Below are 19597 nucleotides of genomic sequence, written 5' to 3'. Positions count from 1 at the left end.
TTAATTATCTTTGTCTTAAAGTGCTTAAGACACAGAGGTGAACGCATACTGACAAATATTGTCAATGTATGAAGTTGTGAAACTGTCGTTAGGGTAGACAGACCTGACATATTTGAAGCTGTAGTATACCAGCATTGCATTAAATTCTTAAGTTTCATAATCTCATCCAGCACTAAGCTCTTTCTGATGGCACTGTCCAAGAGACGTATCATGTCGAAGAGACAGAACCATGCATTTGCACAAGTAAGATATTCTCCTAACCAGATAATGTTGTGGAAACCTCTGGTGTCACATTAAATCCTTAAAAGACCACCTTTAATTGAACAAGATTTGTGTGTCAGTTATAGCCAGACTCAGGTTTTTATTTGTGTTTGAAATAACGTAATCGGTTCTCAGGGCTGCGGGAACTGTAAACTCAGTGCTCCACATCAGGCCTCTCTAAATACACCCCAGTGTGGGCCCGCCGGCCATGGAGTTACAAATGAAGTACGCTCAGCCACAATCCACCAAGTAGCCCATCATGTTTTTTTTCTTCCTCACATAGACAGATAAAGAGAGCGAGACTGTAAAGTGTGATTCTAGAGTAGAAGCATCAAGGTAGTGTATAGTATGTTGTCAAACATGCCTCATCTTTACTCCTTTTTCAATGTAAGGGCTTTATTGGCATGGGAAAGATATGTTTACATTGCCAAAGCAAGTGAAACAGATAATAAACAAAAGTGAAATGAACAATTAAAAAAATAACAGTAAACATTATACTCACAAAAGAATTAAGACATTTCAAATGTCATATTATGTGCAAATAGTTAAAGTACAAAATGGAAAATAAATAAACATAAATATGGGTTGTATTTACAATGGTGTTTGTTCTTCACTGGTTGCCCTTTTCTTGTGGCAACAGGTCACACATCTCACTGCTGTGATTCCACACTGTGGTATTTCACCCAGTAGATATGGGAGTTTATCAAAATTGGATTTGTCTTCAAATTCTTTGTGGGTCTGTGTAATCTGAGCGAAATATGTGTCTCGAATATGGTCATACATTTGGCAGGAGGTTAGGAAGTGCAGCTCAGTTTCCACCTCATTTTGTGGGCAGTGTGCACATAGCCTGTCTTCTCTTGAGAGCCAGGTCTGCCTACGGCGGCCTTTCTCAATAGCAAGGCTATGCTCACCGAGTCTGTACATAGTCAAACCTTTCCTTCATTTTGGGTCAGTCACAGTGGTCAGGTATTCTGCCACTGTGTATTCTCTGTTTAGAGCCAAATAGCATTCTAGTTTACTCAGTTTTTTTGTTAATTCTTTCCAATGTGTCAAGTACTTATCTTTTTGTTTTCTCGTGATTTGGTTGGTTCTAATTGTGTTGCTGTCCTGGGGCTTTGTGGAGTCCCTTTGTGTTTGTGAACAGAGCCCCAGGACCAGCTTTCTTAGGGGACTCTTCTCCAGGTACATCTCTCTCTAGGTGATGGCTTTATTATGGAAGGTTTGGGAAACGCTTCCCATTAGGTGGTTGTAGAATTTAACGGCTCTTTTCTGGATTGTGATAATTAGCGGGGGGTTTGGGACCCCCATTACTGTGAGGACTTGAGACCCCCATTACTGAGAACCTAGAAACGCACGCACACACATCCAGTCAACTTACAGGTGGGGCAGCGTGTGTCTATGTGTGTTTTTGTCCTCTTTCCTTTCCCTCTTCCTCTCGCCCCTCCTCTCCTCGTCACACACCTCCTCTTGCCCCTTCTAGTGGGAGGATTCTCAGAGCTCTTGTGATTTTTCTCATCACTAAGCTAAGGTCCCTGGGACTAAACACCTCCCTCTGCAACTGGACTTCCTGACGGGCCGCCCCCAGGTGGTAAGGGTAGGTAACAACACATCCGCCACGCTGATCCTCAACACGGAGGCCCCTCAGGGGTGCGTGCTCAGTCCCCTCCTGAACTCCCTGTTCACTCATGACTGCATGGCCAGGCACAAATCCAACACCATCATTAAGTTTGCTGATAACACAACAGTGGTAGGCCTGATCACTGACAACGATGAGACAGCCTATAGGGAGGAGGTCAGAGACCTGGCCGTGTGGTGCAAGGACAACAACCTTTACTTCAATGTGATCAAGACAAAGAAGATGATTGTGGACTACAGGAAAAAGAGGACCCGAGCACGCCCCCATTCTCATTCAAGTTCCTTGGTGTCCACATCACCAACAAACTATCATGGTACAAACACACCAAGACAGTCGTGAAGAGGGCACAACAAAGCCTATTCACCCTGAGGAGACTCAGATCCTCAAAAAGTTCTACAGCTGCACCATTGAGAGCATCCTGACTGGTTGCATCACTGCCTGGTATGGCAACTGCTCGGCCTCCACCACAAGGTTCTACAGAGGGTAGTGCGTACGGCCCAGTACATCACTGAGGCCAAGCTTCCTGACATCCAGGCCTTAAAAATTGTCAAAGACTCCAGCCATCCTAGTCATAGACTGTTCTCTATGCTACCTCATGACAAGCGGTACCGGAGCGCCAAGTCCAGGTCCAAAAGACTTCTTAACAGCTTCTACACCCAAGCCATAAGACTCCTGAACAGCTAATCAAATGGCTACCCAGACTATTTGCACCCGCCCCCTCTTTTTACGCTGCTGCTGCTCTCTGTTTATTATCTATGCATAGTCACTTTAACTCTACCTACATGTACATACCTCAATTACCTTGACTAACCGGTGCCCCCACACATTGACTCTGTACTGTTAACCCCTGTATATAGCCTCGCTATTGTTATGTTACTGCTGCTCTTTAATTATATATTTTTTGTGATCTATTTTTTGCTTAACACTTATTTTTCTTAATTAAAACTGCATTAAGGATCGGACCCTTTTTCTTACATTTTCGCCTAAAATTATATACCCAAATCTAACTGCCTGTAGCTCAGGCCCTGAAGCAAGGATATGCATATTCTCGGTACCATTTGAAAGGAAACACTTTGAATGTTGTGGAACTGTGAAAGGAATGTAGTTGAATATAACACATTCGATCTGGTAAAAGATAATACAAAGAAAAAAACAAACATTTTTTTTGTCTTTTTTTGTACCATCATCTTTGAAATGCAGGAGAAAGGCCATAATGTATTATTCCAGCCCAGTTGCAATTTAGATTTTGGCTACTAGATGGCAGCAGTGTATGTGCAATGTCTTAGACTGATCCAATGAACCATTGTATTTCTGATCAAAATTTTGTATCAAGACTGCCCAAATGTGCCTAATTTGTTTATTCATGTTCAAAACTGTGCACTCACCTCAAAAATAGCATGGTATTCTTACACTGTACTAGCTACTGTCAATTGGACAGTGCAGTTAGATTAACAAGAATGTAAGCTTTTTGAGAATATCAGATATGTCTATGTCCTGGGAAATGTTCTTGTAACTTAGAGCCTCATGCTAATCGCACCCTTCAGGAAGTCCAGGATCCAGTTGCAGAGGGAGGTGTTATCTAGGTCTGTCGTGGGCCCCTGGCTATGTCTGGAGTAGAGAGAAGTAAGGTACTGCCTGGTGGCCCTCAGCATACATTGGATAGACAGGGATTGTCTCTAGATCATGGCTGGGGCCTGTATGAATGTCTGAGTTGACTATATTAATGCTAACTCTCTCTCTCTCTCTCTCTCTCTCTCTCTCTCTCTCTCTCTCTCTCTCTCGCTCCATCTATCTCTCTCTCTGCCTCTCTCTCTCTCTCTCTCTCTCCATATATCTCTCTCTCTGCCTCTCTCTGTTAAATGTCTCTCTCCCTCTCTATATTGCTATCTCTCTCAGCTGTCTGATGAACTGCAGGTTAAAGGTGCCAGTGGAGGAATCAGAGAGCTGCTAAAACTACTGGCTAAACCCCACGTCAAGGTAACAGACACACACTCACACACCAACTCTCTCTGTCTCTCTCTCTCTCTCTCTTGTGCGCTCTCTCTCTCTCTATACCTCACTTATCAGCTTAACACAGAACATAGCCTCTTTTCCTCCTTCCCTTACACACTCCATATTTATTCCATCTTTCTACATGGTACTCAGTCAATCTTGTATTAGTGCATTATTTCATTATTCCATCTCCCGCCCTCCAACAATGACAATCTCTTAAAGCTTTACTATAGTCTCTGTCATTTGGGACGCAGCCGTAGGTTCTGTGTCCTGTGTGATACATCAATGCGCTGTTCATCCACAGGTCAACCAGACAGATATGATGTCACACAAACGGATGTAGCACTTCTTGAAACTTTTTAAATCTTCTTTCTCTCTCTCTCCTTTTAACAATTCTCTGGCTGCCTTCTCTCTCTCTTGTTAGACATACATCTAAATCTTGAGTGTGTGTTTGTGTGATGGAGATACGGAGGTTTGGATTGCTGAATCAGTCCAGCCGTCTCGGTGTCAGACAGACAGAACGCCGTGTACAGTAGGGCAGAAAGACAATGGTTACAAGATGAATTGAGTCAGATGGACCCCCTCACAGGAAACAAATGGAGATCAGGGGAATCCATTGTGTGTGTGAATCCATCATAACTGCGGTCTGTAACTCAAATGGCACCCTATTCCCTATATAGTGCACTACTGGCCCAAGACTACAGTGCCTTCGGAAAGTATTCAGACCCCTTGATTTTTTCCACATTTTGTTTCGTTGGTCTTATTCCAAAATTGATTAAATATAAAAATTCCTCTGTATCTACACACAATACCCCATAATGACAAAACGAAAACAGAGTTTTAGAAATGTATTTACATTTATAAAACATTTAAAACACATACCTTATTTACATAAGTATTCAGACCCTTTGCTATGAGACTCAAAATTTAGCTTAGGTCCATCCTGTTTCTACAACTTGATTAGAGTACACCTGTGTTCAAATTAATTGATTGTACATGATTTGGAAAGGCACACACCTGTCTATATAAGGTCCCACAGTTGACAGTGCATGTCAGAGCAAAGACCAAGCCGTGAGGTCGAAGGATTTATCCGTAGAGCTCCGAGACACGATTGTGTCGAGGCACAGATCTGGGGAAGGGTACCAAAACATTTCTGCAGCATTGAAGGACCCCAAGAACACAGTGGCCTCTATCATTCTTAAATGGAAGAAGTTTGGAACGACCAAGACTATTCCTAGAGCTTGCCGCCCGGCCCAACTGAGCAATCGGCGGAGAAGGGCCTTGGTCAGGGAGGTGACCAAGAACCCGATGGTCACTCTGACAGAGCTCTAGAGTTCCTCTGTGGAGATGGGAGAACCTTCCAGAAGGACAACCATCTCTGCAGCACTCCACCAATCAGACTTTTGTGTGCCCCCCACCAACCCCTCTTTTACGCTGCTGCTACTCCCTGTTTATTTTATACGCATAGTCACTTTAACTATACATTCATGTACATACTACCTCAATTGGCCCGACCAACCAGTGCTCCCACACATTGGCTAACCGAGCTATCTGCATTGTGTCCCACCACCCGCCAGCCCCTCTTTTTACGCTACTGCTACTCTCTACTCTCTCATCATATATGCATAGTCACTTTAACCATACCTACATGTACATACTACCTCAATAAGCCTGACTAACCGGTGTCTGTATATAGCCTTGCTACTGTTATTTTCAAATGTCTTTTTACTGTTGTTTTATTTCTTTACTTACCTACACACACACACACACACACACACACACACACACACACACACACACACACACACACACACACACACACACACACACACACACACACACACATACCTTTTTTTTGCACTATTGGTTAGAGCTGTAAGTAAGCATTTCACTATAAGATCTACACCTGTTGTATTCGGCGCACGTGACAAATACACTTTGATTTGATTTGGTATGGTAGAGTGGCTAGACGGAAGCCACTCCTCAGTAAATGGCACATGACAGCCGGCTTGGAGTTTGCCAAAAGGCACCTAAAGACTCTCAGACCATGAGAAACAATGCAGGAGTGGCTTCAGGACAAGTCTCTGAATGTCCTTGAGTGGCCCAGCCAGAGCATGAACTTGAACCCGATCAAACATCTCTGGAGAGACCTGAAAAAAGCTGTGCAGCAACGCTCCCCATCCAACCTGACAGAGCTTGAGAGGATATGCAGAGAAGAATGGGAGAAACTCCCCAAATACAGGTGTGCCATGCTTGTAGCGTCATACCCAAGACGACTCGAGGCTGCCAAAGGTGCTTCAACAAAGTACTGAGTAAATGGTCTGAATACTTATGTAAATGTGATTTTTCAGTTTATTTTATTTTATTATTTTTAGCAAATGTAAAAAATATATATTGGGTATTGTGTGTAGATTGATGACGGGGGAAAACTATTTAATCTGTTTTAGAATAAGGTTGTAACCTAAAAAAATGTGGGAAAAGTAAAGGAGCCTCTCCTTCGTATCCATCAACTCCAAAGGGAGGTGCTCTAGTATCCCTACAACCCTACACTCCGATGGCTAGTTCAAGACACTGGTGTGCCACGGAGCGTCTCGCAGCATGCCTCCAATTATTGTATTTTGATACAAAGGTTATTGGCAGGGCCAACGTCGATCCATCACAAGGGGTTTCTCTCCTGGTACAAACTCGTCGGGCCCTAGGGTGGAGGATGGAGAGATGGGAGAGAGAGCGGTCAAAGCATTACACACATACACTTACAAACACTGCCTCCGCCGCTGGGCCTGCTAGGTAGGGGCCACTCCTCTGCTGGCCTGAGGGGGCGACAGGTTGAAATGTTCACAACTGCCCAAGCGTATACACACGCACACACACACACTCCCCCCACATACCCATTTCCCCCTCCCTCCTCTCTGGCTGGCTGTTGCCTGTATGGTTTGGGCCTGCTACACGGCTTCTCTGATAGTGTTACTGCTCCCTGGGTAAACCGTCACACCGACAGCCTTCTAGCTCCAAGCAGCAGAAGCACTCGGTCACGATAGATTAACCTCAGCAGCAGCTAGCCCAGCTCAGTGCTGGGGAATGGTGTCAGGGGGAACACTTTGACTGTAACACACTCACTGACTGAGGTTTGGAAGCTGTCTCTTCTGAGTGGCTGCAACGGATGGTTCTCTGTGGGTTTTAAGCCCCCCCCTCTCTCTCTCCCTCACTCTCTCTCTCCTGATGGCTGGATAGGGATCTGACCGTTCTGCCGTGGCACCCGATACCTACCCAGCTCCATGTAAATCGCAGAGTCTGTGTGTAAAACACAAGCAGATGCCTGGGCTCTGAATGGTGTCTCTGTGCGATAGTAACAGTATCACTCTCCATTATAAAATGATCCATTCCTGGGGTGGGACATAAATCACAGCTTTTTAAAGCACCCCCCTCTCACTCTCTCACGCACACACACAGGCACACGTACACGTACACACGTACACGTACACACAAACACACACACACACACACACACACACACACACACACACACACACACACACACACACACACACACACACACACACACACACACACACACACACACACCCACCTCCCCCTCTTTTCTCCCTTTTATGATTCTTCACACATGAGAAAACAACTCCTGCCCATATTAGCCGCCTCAGAAACGCTAATATTGACAATGATGAAAGTGCTAATTTTGACGGCCGTCTGTTTCCGATGGGGGGGAACTGTGTGTTCTGTTCTGTTCTATTGGGGTGGGGGAAAGGGTTTCGGGGGTTCGCTGGCAGTGGGTCAGGGTGTCTCTGCCTACCGCATCGCTGGGCTGGGGCTCTCAGAAGTAGAAGGCTGTGTCTCAATTGGCACCCTACTCCTTATAAAGTGCACTACTATGGGCACCCTATGGGCTCTTGTCAAAATCAGTGCACTATGTGGGGAATATGGTGCTATTTGGAATGCAAAATAAGTGAACGCAGTAGAACGGAGCACAGCGGTGCTCTGGAACAGTCAGTAAAGTGCCAGTCTTGCACTGTCTGCCTGCAGGTTGAAAAATGACTGCGAATGACAAGCCCAGCTTAATGAGTGCTAGATGCCAGGAATGCATAGGAGGTTTGTTTGGACAGGCTCAGTGATCTGTTTTTATAGGATCCCTATTATGTATAATGAACACAAACACTGCCCGGCTCTCAAAGTACGGGTCCTAAAAACAGGGTGGACCCAGCCAAACCCAACCCAGCCCGTGATCCCGGCATGCATCCCAAATGGCACCCTATTCCCTATATAGTGTAGTACTGGGCTCTGGTCAAAAGTAGTGCACTATATAGGGAATAGGATGCCATTTGTGAAACAGCCTCGGTCTCTCCCTAACCCAATCTATATCGGCGGCCCAGCTCCTGCTACAGCTGAATGGTTCAGTTCCAACAAGGATATCAGCTATACATTAAATTGGGAGACACACACAGAACATTGGCTTTGAGTCATAACAGGACCTGCTCACTGCCGTTGACCCAGAGGAATGCTTCCATACGGTGGCAGCCAGTTGTGTGTGTGTGTATGTGTGTGTGTGTGTCTGCGTGAGTGTGTGCTTGTGTGTGTCTGGTGTGTGTGTATGTGCAAGTGTGTCAGCAGCCACCACAAGCAAGGGGTCTGCCCTGCCTCTGCCATGTGCTACCTATTAGCCTGGTGCTGTTGTTGCTAGTCTGTGGTTGTGATGGGGAGTTTTTACAAGGCATTACCGGCCAGGCTGTTACGAGCTGTAAGGGGAAAGGAGGGCTGCTGGGGTGAGTGTCAACTAGGCCCTGATGGAGGAAGTGGTGGGCATTGATGAGAGGATACTCAGTGTTCAGGATATTAGCTGTGATGGATATCAGGAACTAACTGTGGTCTCCAGGCTTCCTGATGTTAGAGAACTGGGAGTATGGTAACGCAAGACTAATAGGGGTGTAGAGGTAGGAGCAAACACACGCGTGCGCGCACACACACACTGACACACATAGACACAAGGCTGTGAGAAGGAGAGGGTATGAGGGGAGAGCTGTGAGGCCTGAGGTGAGCTGGTTTGGGTTAAGGAAGTTATAGAAGCAGGTCCTGTTGAAACAGGAATAAGCTGTGATTGGCACATAGTAACAGGCCTTGGTGTTGTTGACGAACCAGATCAGGTGTTATGAGTGACAGCGACACCTCACCAGGGAGGTGGGGGACACTGCGTGTGTCCGTCCGTCTGTCTATCTTTGGAGTGAAAACCCCTCTCCACTCCTCCGGAGTCACATCGGCACAGGGCAGCAGTGTTTCGTCGGCGGTGTTGTTTTCGGAAAACTCTGGAAACTCGATACAACGCCACATTAAACGTTTTCTCTAACCTCCTAAAAAGAGGAGAGGAGAAGAAACAAAGAAAAACGGAAAAGGAAATTTGGCCTCAGCAAATCGAGAAAGAGAGAGAGCGTTCCTCTGATAATATTTGTTTTGTAATATTTTATTCAGCTCTGAATGGAGCACGGTCTGGTGCAGGCTGCTTTAAAAAAAAATGTATTTTACCTTTATTTAACTAGGCAAGTCAGTTAAGAACAAATTCTTATGTTTAATGACAAACTAGGAACAGTGGGTTAAGTGCCTTGTTCAGGGGCAGAACAACAGATTTTTACCTTGTCAGATCGGGGATTCGATCTTGCAACCTTTCGGTTACAAGTCCAACGCTCTAACCACTCTAACCACTAGGCTACCTGCCACACTGGCTAGTATAATGTCTGTTATTGTACTGTTCTAAAGTTGTGTGAAGATAAGTTATCTTTACTAATATTACATTATTTGTCCTCACATAAGGAAATGTGTTTCCACTGCTCCCAGGAACCATATGCAAACATGATGACAAAAGATAGTTATGTGCCACACAGTTAAAGCCAGTATCCATTAGGGTTGGCCTCAGGGTGACTAGACGAAGGTTGTGTTTCTGCTGCAGGTGGAGTCCCAGTGGAGCTTTGGGCACAGCACACCAGTTGTCTCTCCTTCTCTTCTTCCTCCTCCTCCTCCTCCCACTCCTCTCATCTGGTCTTCTTTAGGAACATCTTGGAACGTTGTAGTGCATCATGCTCCCATGTCATAAAACAGACTGCTCTTCTCCTTCTCCTGCTCTCCTCCCTCTATCCTTTCTCTCTCCTCTCTCATCCTCCTCTTTCTGGCACGTGATTAGACTATGTTTTTTATTTCATGGGAAAAACCAGTTTGTTTCCAGCAGCATTCGGAGACGACACGGAGCCGTTAAATTGTTTGAAAAATGAATGCGATCATTCTCGTCTGTGTCGTCTCGTTTTTCCCCTCTCTGCTGCTGCTCGTGAGAGTGTGAAATATGTGAGGCAGCTGAGAACTTCATTACTTTGCTCATCGCTCTGTCTGTCGCTGAGCATCAGCTAGCTAGCGCTCCCATGGGACCGTCCCGACACACACTCACTCTCTGGAAATACGAAAGCCGCTACCAGGGGAGGGTAATTCATTTCTCCGTCCGCCACAACATCCCCCATGATTCATAGCATCTCAGCGTGGCGTTAACCTCCTTTTATTCAGGAAGATCTGTGAGTCCAACGATGAGCCTTAATAGCAATTAACACTTGTAGCTAGTATAATGGGACCTTAACGAAATCAAATCCATCAACAGGTACTTGAGGCAGGGTGCATACATTTTCGTACTGGTCCCCCATGGGTATCAAACCCACAACCCTGGTATTGAAAGCACCACGCTCTACCAACTGAGCCACTGTTTCTCTGCCGTTTCTCTCTCTCTAGTTGAAAGGACCTCAGCATGTTTGTAGTATGGGTTTGTACTGTTGTATAGGAATCTAGGCTTTGAATGGTGAATTTGAACCCCTCTCTTTCCTCTCCACTCGCCTCCTCTATCACTCTCCTTTCACCCCCCCTGCCCAATTTCATCCCCCTTTTCTTCTCCTCTGTAGAGTCTTCTGTCCGTCCATGACACGGTAGCCCAGAAGAGTTATGACCCCGATCTGCCTCCGCTGCCCGATGACATCGATGATGACGAGGAGTCAGTGAAGATCATACGGCTGGTCAAGAACAAGGAGCCTCTCGTAAGTCATAGTCTTACAACACACACACACACACACACACACACACACACACACACACACACACACACACACACACACACACACACACACACACACACACACACACACACACACACACACATACATACATACATACACACACAATGACGAGGCGTCAGTGAAGATCATACGGCTGGTCAAGAACAAGGAGCCTCTCGTAAGTCCCCCTCACAACACACACACACACACACACACACACACACACACACACACACACACACACACACACACACACACACACACACACACACACACACACACACACACACACACACACACATACATACACACACAATGACGAGGCGTCAGTGAAGATCATACGGCTGGTCAAGAACAAGGAGCCTCTCGTAAGACCCCCTCACAACACCACACACACACACACACACACACACACACACACACACACACACACACACACACACACACACACACACACACACGCACAATGACGAGGCGTCAGTGAAGATCATACGGCTGGTCAAGAACAAGGAGCCTCTCGTAAGACCCCCTCACAACAACAACAACAACAGGCTCCCTGTATTCTTCAATGTGAGATGGTGCTACTCTGTACCTGGAGTCTGGCGAACCAGACGTGACAACTTTGTAATAGTCTGCCCAGTAGCACTGTGCTAGTACTCACATTGTTTTTGTGTAATGTTCTGTAAATCATTCTGGCCCATGAACAGTATCTGTTTGGTTTCCTCCCTTGCGGTGCTCTCATCACGCTCCCAGCTCACATCCCATATAGCGATGTCTGACCTCAACAACAACATCGGTGGCAGCAGCATGGGTTGCGTTCCAAATGGCACCCTATTCCCTACATAGTGCAATACTTTTGACCAGAGACCTATCGGCTCTGGTTGAAAGTAGTGCAGTCTAAATGGAATAGGGTGCCATTTGGGACGCAATCCAATGTCTTGGCCTGGTTCCCTTTCTCACTATCATCCTTTACATCCAGCTCCAGTTCCTCCTCTCCCCACTGAGAGACATACCGCACATTCCCCTGGTCAGCCCTGCTCTGCTGTCTCTCACATACACACATGCTTCACACATATGCAGACACGTGACAAACACGCGCGCACACACACACACAGTCTTGTACAGCTAACCTTGTGGGGACACAATTCAGTCCCATTCAAAATCCTATTTTCCCTAACCCCTAAACCTAACCCTAACCTGTACTCTTACCGTAATACAAAAACCTAACCTTAACCCTAACCCTTAACCTAACCCTAGCTCCTAACCTTAAACCTAATTCTAACCTTAACACTAATCCCCCTAGAATTAGCATTTGACCTTGTGGGGACGAACTATATGTCCCTAGTTGGTCAAATTTTTGTTTATTTACTATTCTTGTGGGGACACGTCAACACACACACACACACACACACACACACACACACACACACACACACACACACACACACACACACACACACACACACACACACACACACACACACACACACACACACACACACAAGCTCTGCTCTGCTGGCTAACAGCCACACCTCTTTGTGGTCAGCTGGTGGGTCTGGTCTCTCGCGCCCTCCTCTCTTTCTCTCTCTCTCATCCCTCTTTCTCTCATCCACCATCCTTCTCTCTTTTTCTTTCTATTACCATCTATCTTTGCATCCTCTCTCATTCGCTTTCTCTCCGTATCCTCTTTCTTTAACTCATCCTTTATTTCTGCATCCTCTCTTTTTCTCAGACTTTCTCTCTCAACCTGTATTCCAACTCACTCTTTCCATCCATCCATCCATCCATCCATCCATCCATCCATCCATCCATCCATCCATCCATCCATCCATCCATCCATCCATCCATCCATCCATCCATCCATCCATCCATCCATCCATCCATCCATCCATCCATCCATCCATCCATCCATCCATCCATCCATCCATCCCTCTCTCTCTCTCTCTCTCTCATCCAGTCTTTCAACCAATCTCACACACACTCGCTCTCTCTTTCTCCCCCCCGCCACCATCACGGTCCTGACCTCAGTGTCCTGTCTGGCATGACAGTTCTCTTCCTGTCCCACTCCCTCCGGGCTGGCGGTCTGTCACAGAGCTCTGTCATCAGACTGCCACCCTTTGTTGTGTGTGGAGGCCACGGCCCTCTTTGATCTGGTCTGTTGTGTGTGTGTGCTACAGTAACAGTAGTGTCCTGTCTTGGCTGGTCTTGCTTTATTTTGAGGTTTCATTGAGGTTTTCTCAGACCTTTATTTGGCTCTGGGCCTGCCCGCCGTCTCACCTCCCCTCTCCCCTCCCCCTAACCACACCTCAGGGAACCGGAGAGGAACAGAACACACCTAAAGTAATTTTGGATTCCAGCCTTCCCCTTGCATGTTCCAGTTCCCCCAGCTGGTCACTGTAATAAGTGGCTTTCAGTTCACTCAGTCAGTCCCTCTGGCTCTGGAATGTTCTCTAGCTCCTTATTGTTTTTGCTCTGCTATTGTTTTTTTTCCAGCCCACTACTACTGCTACTAGGGCTGATGTAAGTAAGGTCACGTCTCAGAAACCATAATGTGATTCACACACAGGCCCCAGTCAGGTTTAATTGTCAGATTGTATTTTTCACTAGCCTCCTACATGTCAGCTTGTTTTTCTCCTCTGACTGTATTTGGATCCTTAGAGGTCAACTCTGAAACATGAATTTGCAATGTGTGATGTTGTTGTTTTGGCAGTACAATGGTGTCAAAGGGTTTTATGTTGACGAAACACTGAAGTGTTATAAAATGTGTTATACGTGTACAGAGTGATTTAATGTGAAGGGGTCCAAGCCTATTGACCATTCAGAGTCTGTCTTATCCGTCCGTCCCTCAGCACAATGTGGTTTAATCTCATGTTTGGGCTGCCCTCTCACTGCCTGAAGGACCCTTAGTGTGCTCTAATTGAGGCTTGGCAGTGGTACAGGAGGAGGATTCCTGTGTTTGCTAGCTGTCTGCAACTGAAAACAAAACAATACATTCCAATGGAGCCTCCAACCGACTTATGGCCACCCGCTGTCCGTCTTCCAGAAATGTCACGTCTGAACGTTTGATGGTGATGATTCTATTTGCATGCGGCGAGCTGGTGGCGACTCGGGCGGAGAGGGAATGGCCTAGCACCTATGCTGATGAGAGAGCCAATTCAAGGCTGCTGCCCACTCCGTGGTCTGAGTCTGGTCTGGGCCATCTCAAGAACCACCGCCTTCATTTCCCACTGTTCCTCTCTCTCTGTAATCACGTTCCTGCCAGAACTTCACACGGTAGCCCTCCCTCCTCTGCAGCAGCAGCACTGTGAGTGGACGGTGTGGGTTGGTTGACCACTGTTGTTCACTACTCTGGGTGACTCACTCACTGACTATAGACTAGAGAGAGCACTGTGGCCATAGTCTGTCTGTCATCTGCACGCCACAACCACAACCAGGGCTGGGTAACTTATAATAACCCATAGCTTTGCAATGAGGAAATAACTGTATTTACTTTGTAAGATATCCAATCCAAATATGAAAATATCTATATGGCATCATCATTACTGTATCTCCAACCCTAACTGATTTGATTTCTTCTTTCAGATAGACCTGTATTGAAATTTAATCAAATAACAGTAAACAATCATTCAGACATAAGGTTTGGGAAGAGGAGGATCCCACTTTCAGTGATTGTACCTTTGATCTCTTGGCTATGTCAGACAATTAGGAGTGAAACCATTAAGGCAGTACTGTAGCCACACCGCCATTTTAGCATTTCTGCCAATAAAGGCCCCAAATTGTGTAGGGTCTTGATTTTGCACTGCACCAAATTGACTTGGATGTGTCTTTTATTTGTAATTATTTATGTACTTTTAACACTTTTTCTCCCCAATTGGGAGTTACAGTCTTGTCCCATCGCTGCAACTCCCCTACGGACTCAGGAGAGACGAAGGTCGAGAGCCATGCGTCCTCCTAAACATGACCCTGCCAAGCCGCACTGCTTCTTGACATATTGCTCGCTTAACCCGGAAGCCAGTCACACCAACGTGTCAGAGGAAACATCGTCTAGCTGGCGACCTAGGTCAGCTTGCAGGTGCCCCGCCAAACCCTCCCTTAACCCAGACAACACTGGGCCAATTGTGCGCCACCTCATGGGTCTCCCGGTCACGGCCTAAGACTGAACCCGGATCTGTAGTGACACTTCACTACGACACAGTGCCTTAGACCGCTGCGCCGCTCGGGAGGCCTGGATGTGCCTTTTAACTTGCAATTTGACATAATCAGCCTGAAATTCTCACACTTGACATCATAACAAGAGCGCTGTACAGTATTGAGGTAATTTATTTCCCATCTCTCTTTCTCTCTTTGCATGTTTTGGCTTAATCTTCAGGGGACTAGCATGCTGTTAGCATGCTGAGGCCTTTACTGGTGACTTATCCATTAGCTTAATTGTGATTAGTTGAGTGGATTGTATTCGGTAGCTCTGATTAATTGCTATCATTTTTCACGCTGTGACTTCATACCGTAAAAACTCCATATTTCTTTTCAAATCAAATTCAAATCAAATTTATTTATATAGCCCTTCTTACATCAGCTGATATATCAAAGTGCTGTCCAGAAACCCAGCCTAAAACCACAAACAGCAAGCAATGCAGGTGTAGAAGCACGGTGGCTAGGAAAATCTCCCTAGAAAGGCCAAAACCTAGGAAGAAACCTAGAGAGGAACCAGGCTACGAGGGGTGGCCAGTCCTCCTCTGGCTGTGCCGGGTGGAGATTATAACAGAACATGGCCAAGATGTTCAAATGTTCATAAATGACCAGCATGGTCAAATAATAGTAATCACAGCGAACAGGTCAGGGTACCATAGCCGCAGGCAGAACAGTTGAAACTGGAGCAGCAGCACGGCCAGGTGGACTGGGAACAACAAGGAGTCATCATGCCAGGTAGTCCTGAGGCATGGTCCTAGGGCTCAGGTCCTCCGAGAGAGAGAAAGAAAGAAAGAGAGAAAGAGAGAATTAGAGAGAGCATACTTAAATTCACACAGGACACCGGATAAGACAGGAGAAATACTCCAGATATAACAGACTGACCCTAGCCCCCCGACACATAAACTACTGCAGCATAAATACTGGAGGCTGAGACAGGAGGGGTCAGGAGACACTGTGGCCCCATCCGATGATACCCCTGGACAGGGCCAAACAGGCAGGATATAACCCCACCCACTTTGCCAAAGCACAGCCCCCACACCACTAGAGGGATATCTTCAACCACCAACTTACCACCCTGAGACAAGGCCGAGTATAGCAGGGGACTTTTTTCTTTACCCCCCTCAGTCCATTCTTTGGCACCCGCTGTAACCCAAACCTTTTGTTTTATTAGGTCCGATGTCGGGACAATGAATTAATTAAGTTTGAATAGAGAGAGGCATAAACATGTGGGTGCTGCCTGCTGCAGAAATAAGGCCAGACGTTTATTTTTATTGGAAGAATGTGTTATTTTGGATTAGGTTACCCAAAACTACATTTGAGTGGAACGAACACAAGAGTTGCGTCAAGACCAACTTCTGTCTCCTCTGGGCACCGGGATATAGTGTGTACGTCCCAAATGGCATCCTATTCCCTATGAAGTGCATTACTTTTTATCAGGGCCCATAGGCCTTCTGGTGATAAAGAGGCTGAGTACAGACTGCCTAATATAAGCGTTGTAGACAACAGCAGGAGTTGCCAAGATGGGAGAGAAGCACTGGCGTTACACAATTCAACATAGCCAAGCCAGGAGCCTAAGGGGCCGAGTGAGCGAGAGAAAGACAAACGCCTCACCACACCATCTTCATCCTGCATCTTTGAAAAGAAAGTACCTTTTAAAAATGTTTGTAAAAGTAGTGAAAAATGAATCAACAGAGATACCGCAGGCATTAGGTCTGACCGTTGGATAGTCTGAAAACATTAGGGAGAATCCAGGGCTGTCCCAAATGGCACCCTGTTTCCTATAAAGTGCATTACCTTTGCCTGTTCAAATTTAGTGCACTATATAGAGAATATGGTGTCATTTGGGACTCAAGCAAGGCTGTGGTCGATGTGTCCTGCTCCTCTCATTTGGCTGTTTTTAAACCGTCATGGCGCTGTCATGGCGCAGATGTAAATAGCAGATTGGAGATGCTTGCTGTGTTTTCCCCGCTGTTTTATGTTTTTTATGGCTCGCTCTACTCCACTGCTCTCTCTGTGCCATTCTCTTCTCTTGTCTCTCTGTGCCATTCTCCATTCATCCCTTTATCTCTACACATCTATATACGCTACCGTTCAAAAGTTTGGGGTCACTTAGAAATGTCCTTGTTTTTGAAAGAAAAGCAAATTTTTTGTCCATTAATATAACATCAAATTGATCATAAATACAGTGTAGACATTGTTAATGTTGTAAATGACTATTGTAGCTGGAAACGGCTGATTTTTAATTGAATATCTACATAGGCGTACAGAGGCCCATTTTATAAGCAACCATCACTCCTGTGCTCCAATGGCACGCTGTGTTAGCTAATCCAAGTGTATCCTTTTAAAAGGCTAATTGATCATTAGAAAACTATTTAGCAATTATGTTAGCACAGGTGAAAACTGTAGTGCTGATTAAAGAAGCAATAAAACTGTCCTTCTTTAGACTAGTTGAGTATCTGGAGCATCAGCATTTGTGGGTTCAATTACAGGCTCAAAATGGCCAGAAACAAAGACTTTTATTCTGAAACTCATCAGTTTATTCTTGTTCTGAGAAATGAAGGCTATTCCATGCGAGAAATTGCCAAGAAACTAAAGATCTCGTATAACTACTCCCTTCACAGAACAGCGCAGCTGGCTCTAACCAGAATAGAAAGATGAATTGGAGGCCCCGGTGCACAACTGAACAAGAGGACAAGTAGATTAGTGTCTAGTTTGAGAAACAGACACCTCACAAGTCTTCAACTGGCATCTTCATTAAATAGTACCCGCAAAATACCAGTCTCAACGTCAACAGTGAAGAGGCGACTCTGGGATGCTGGCCTTCTAGGCAGAGTTGCAAAGAAAAAGCCATATCTCAGACTGGCCAAAAAAATTATAATATCAAGATGGGCAAAAGACCACAGACACTGGACAGAGGAACTTGGCCTAGAAGGCCAGCATCCCGGAGTCGCCTCTTTTCTTTCAAAAACAAGGACATTTCTAAGTGACCCCAAACTTTTGAATGCTAGTGTATCTCTCTTCATTTTGCCTCTGTCTGTCTGTCAGTCGTTCTGACTGTTTGTCCATCTCTTCTTTCCCTCTCTCTGTTGTCCTTTTGTTTGTGTGCATCAGTTTTTCACTTTTTTTAAAGACTGGGAAAAGACGCTGGTCCACCACCTTGCCACATTGGGTGTATCCCAAATGGCACACGATTCCCTATAGTGCATTACTTTTGACCAGAACCAAACCCCAGGGCCCTAGTCAAAAGAAGTATAATACATGGGAATCAGTGTGCCATTTGGAATACAGTCCTTTCCATCATGCACCTCAATCCGCCCAGATGTCCATCTAGACCCCCAGACACCCGACCCTCCATCTCCAGGTTGTTAAGCATCATTAGGAGCTGTCAAAACACCAGGCCAGGAACCTGACAGGATCATTGTCACTTTCCTTTCCTTTCTCCTCTCTCTTTCTCTCTCTCTCTCGATTGGGTTTCCCATTAAGAGCGACTGTGCCATGGAAAATACTCTCCATACCATGGGCATCATCTCCTGTGTGGGTGTCGGGCTCTTCCGGTGCCATGCCATCCAGTTGGCCCTTGCCAACCTAGTCAACTGCCCTGTACCTAATCAATACAACTTGTGACCTCCCACTCTCACTCTAGATGCCTGGTGGATCAGCTGGACTTCTCGTTAAGAACACTAAACTTGTCTACGATGTTCATTTTAATTTTTATACTGTTTTACAGTGCTACCTACCAGATCTTCCAAGAAGGAACTAAAGAATGACTTGCATCACAATCAGATATTGACAAGTAAAAAAAAAATATTAAAAAAAAAATTAAAAAAAATCCATCTGGTCTTTAGGAGGGCATTCCTTGAGCCTTCACTTCACCATTCTGACACAATTAGAGCTGTTGGATCGCTCCTACTGCCTCATCTCTTCTTTTGTCTCAGAGTCGCAAACACATGCAGAGAATCAGATCGGATAATCAATCAATCAGATAATACCCACCCATCACTCTCTCTGTCTGTCTCTGTGTCTCAATGGAATCTTAATACCGTTGGCTTGACTGTGAACGTTATGCTTGGAGAGCGTATGGAGAAGCTTATGTTAATTTCGACTAATTTCGACACAATGGCACCGCAGCCGTTTAAAACATAATTTGAGGATGTTCAGGACACATGTTAGTGTTTTACAGATAGAGTTGTGTGCTTTAAAACCCATACATCTTTCATTTGATGGATGAGCTGGGGGGTTTGGTGCTCTGTGAAGAAGATGGAGCGTTCTCGAATGTTCTAGAGTGTAAAACATGAGGAAATGTCTGGAGCGTCCCTGTTCCATGGTGGTATAGGATTGGATCACTTCAATTTGGAACTGACAGTAGTGTGTGTCTGGAGCGTTTGGTTCCATGGTAGTGTAGCATGTGTCCATACCTCTCTTTAACATGCAG

At 45.7% G+C, this 19597-nt stretch overlaps 1 protein-coding gene across 1 annotated transcript in view; it reads left to right on the top strand.

The window, feature by feature from the left end:
• mpp7a (membrane protein, palmitoylated 7a (MAGUK p55 subfamily member 7)) overlaps window positions 1-19597 on the top strand; it is a 192881-nt gene that overhangs the window by 75054 nt on the left and 98230 nt on the right. The window contains exons 5-6 of the mRNA XM_038997028.1: window positions 3794-3874; window positions 10828-10959. Of these exons, the coding sequence (XP_038852956.1) occupies window positions 3794-3874; window positions 10828-10959 (213 nt within the window). The remainder of the gene's footprint in view (window positions 1-3793; window positions 3875-10827; window positions 10960-19597) is intronic.

The sequence above is a fragment of the Salvelinus namaycush genome, chromosome 7 (assembly GCF_016432855.1).
Source record: "Salvelinus namaycush isolate Seneca chromosome 7, SaNama_1.0, whole genome shotgun sequence".
Lineage (NCBI taxonomy): Eukaryota > Metazoa > Chordata > Actinopteri > Salmoniformes > Salmonidae > Salvelinus > Salvelinus namaycush.
The sequence above is the reverse complement of the archived record's forward strand: the minus strand, read 5'-3'. Positions and strand labels throughout refer to the sequence as shown.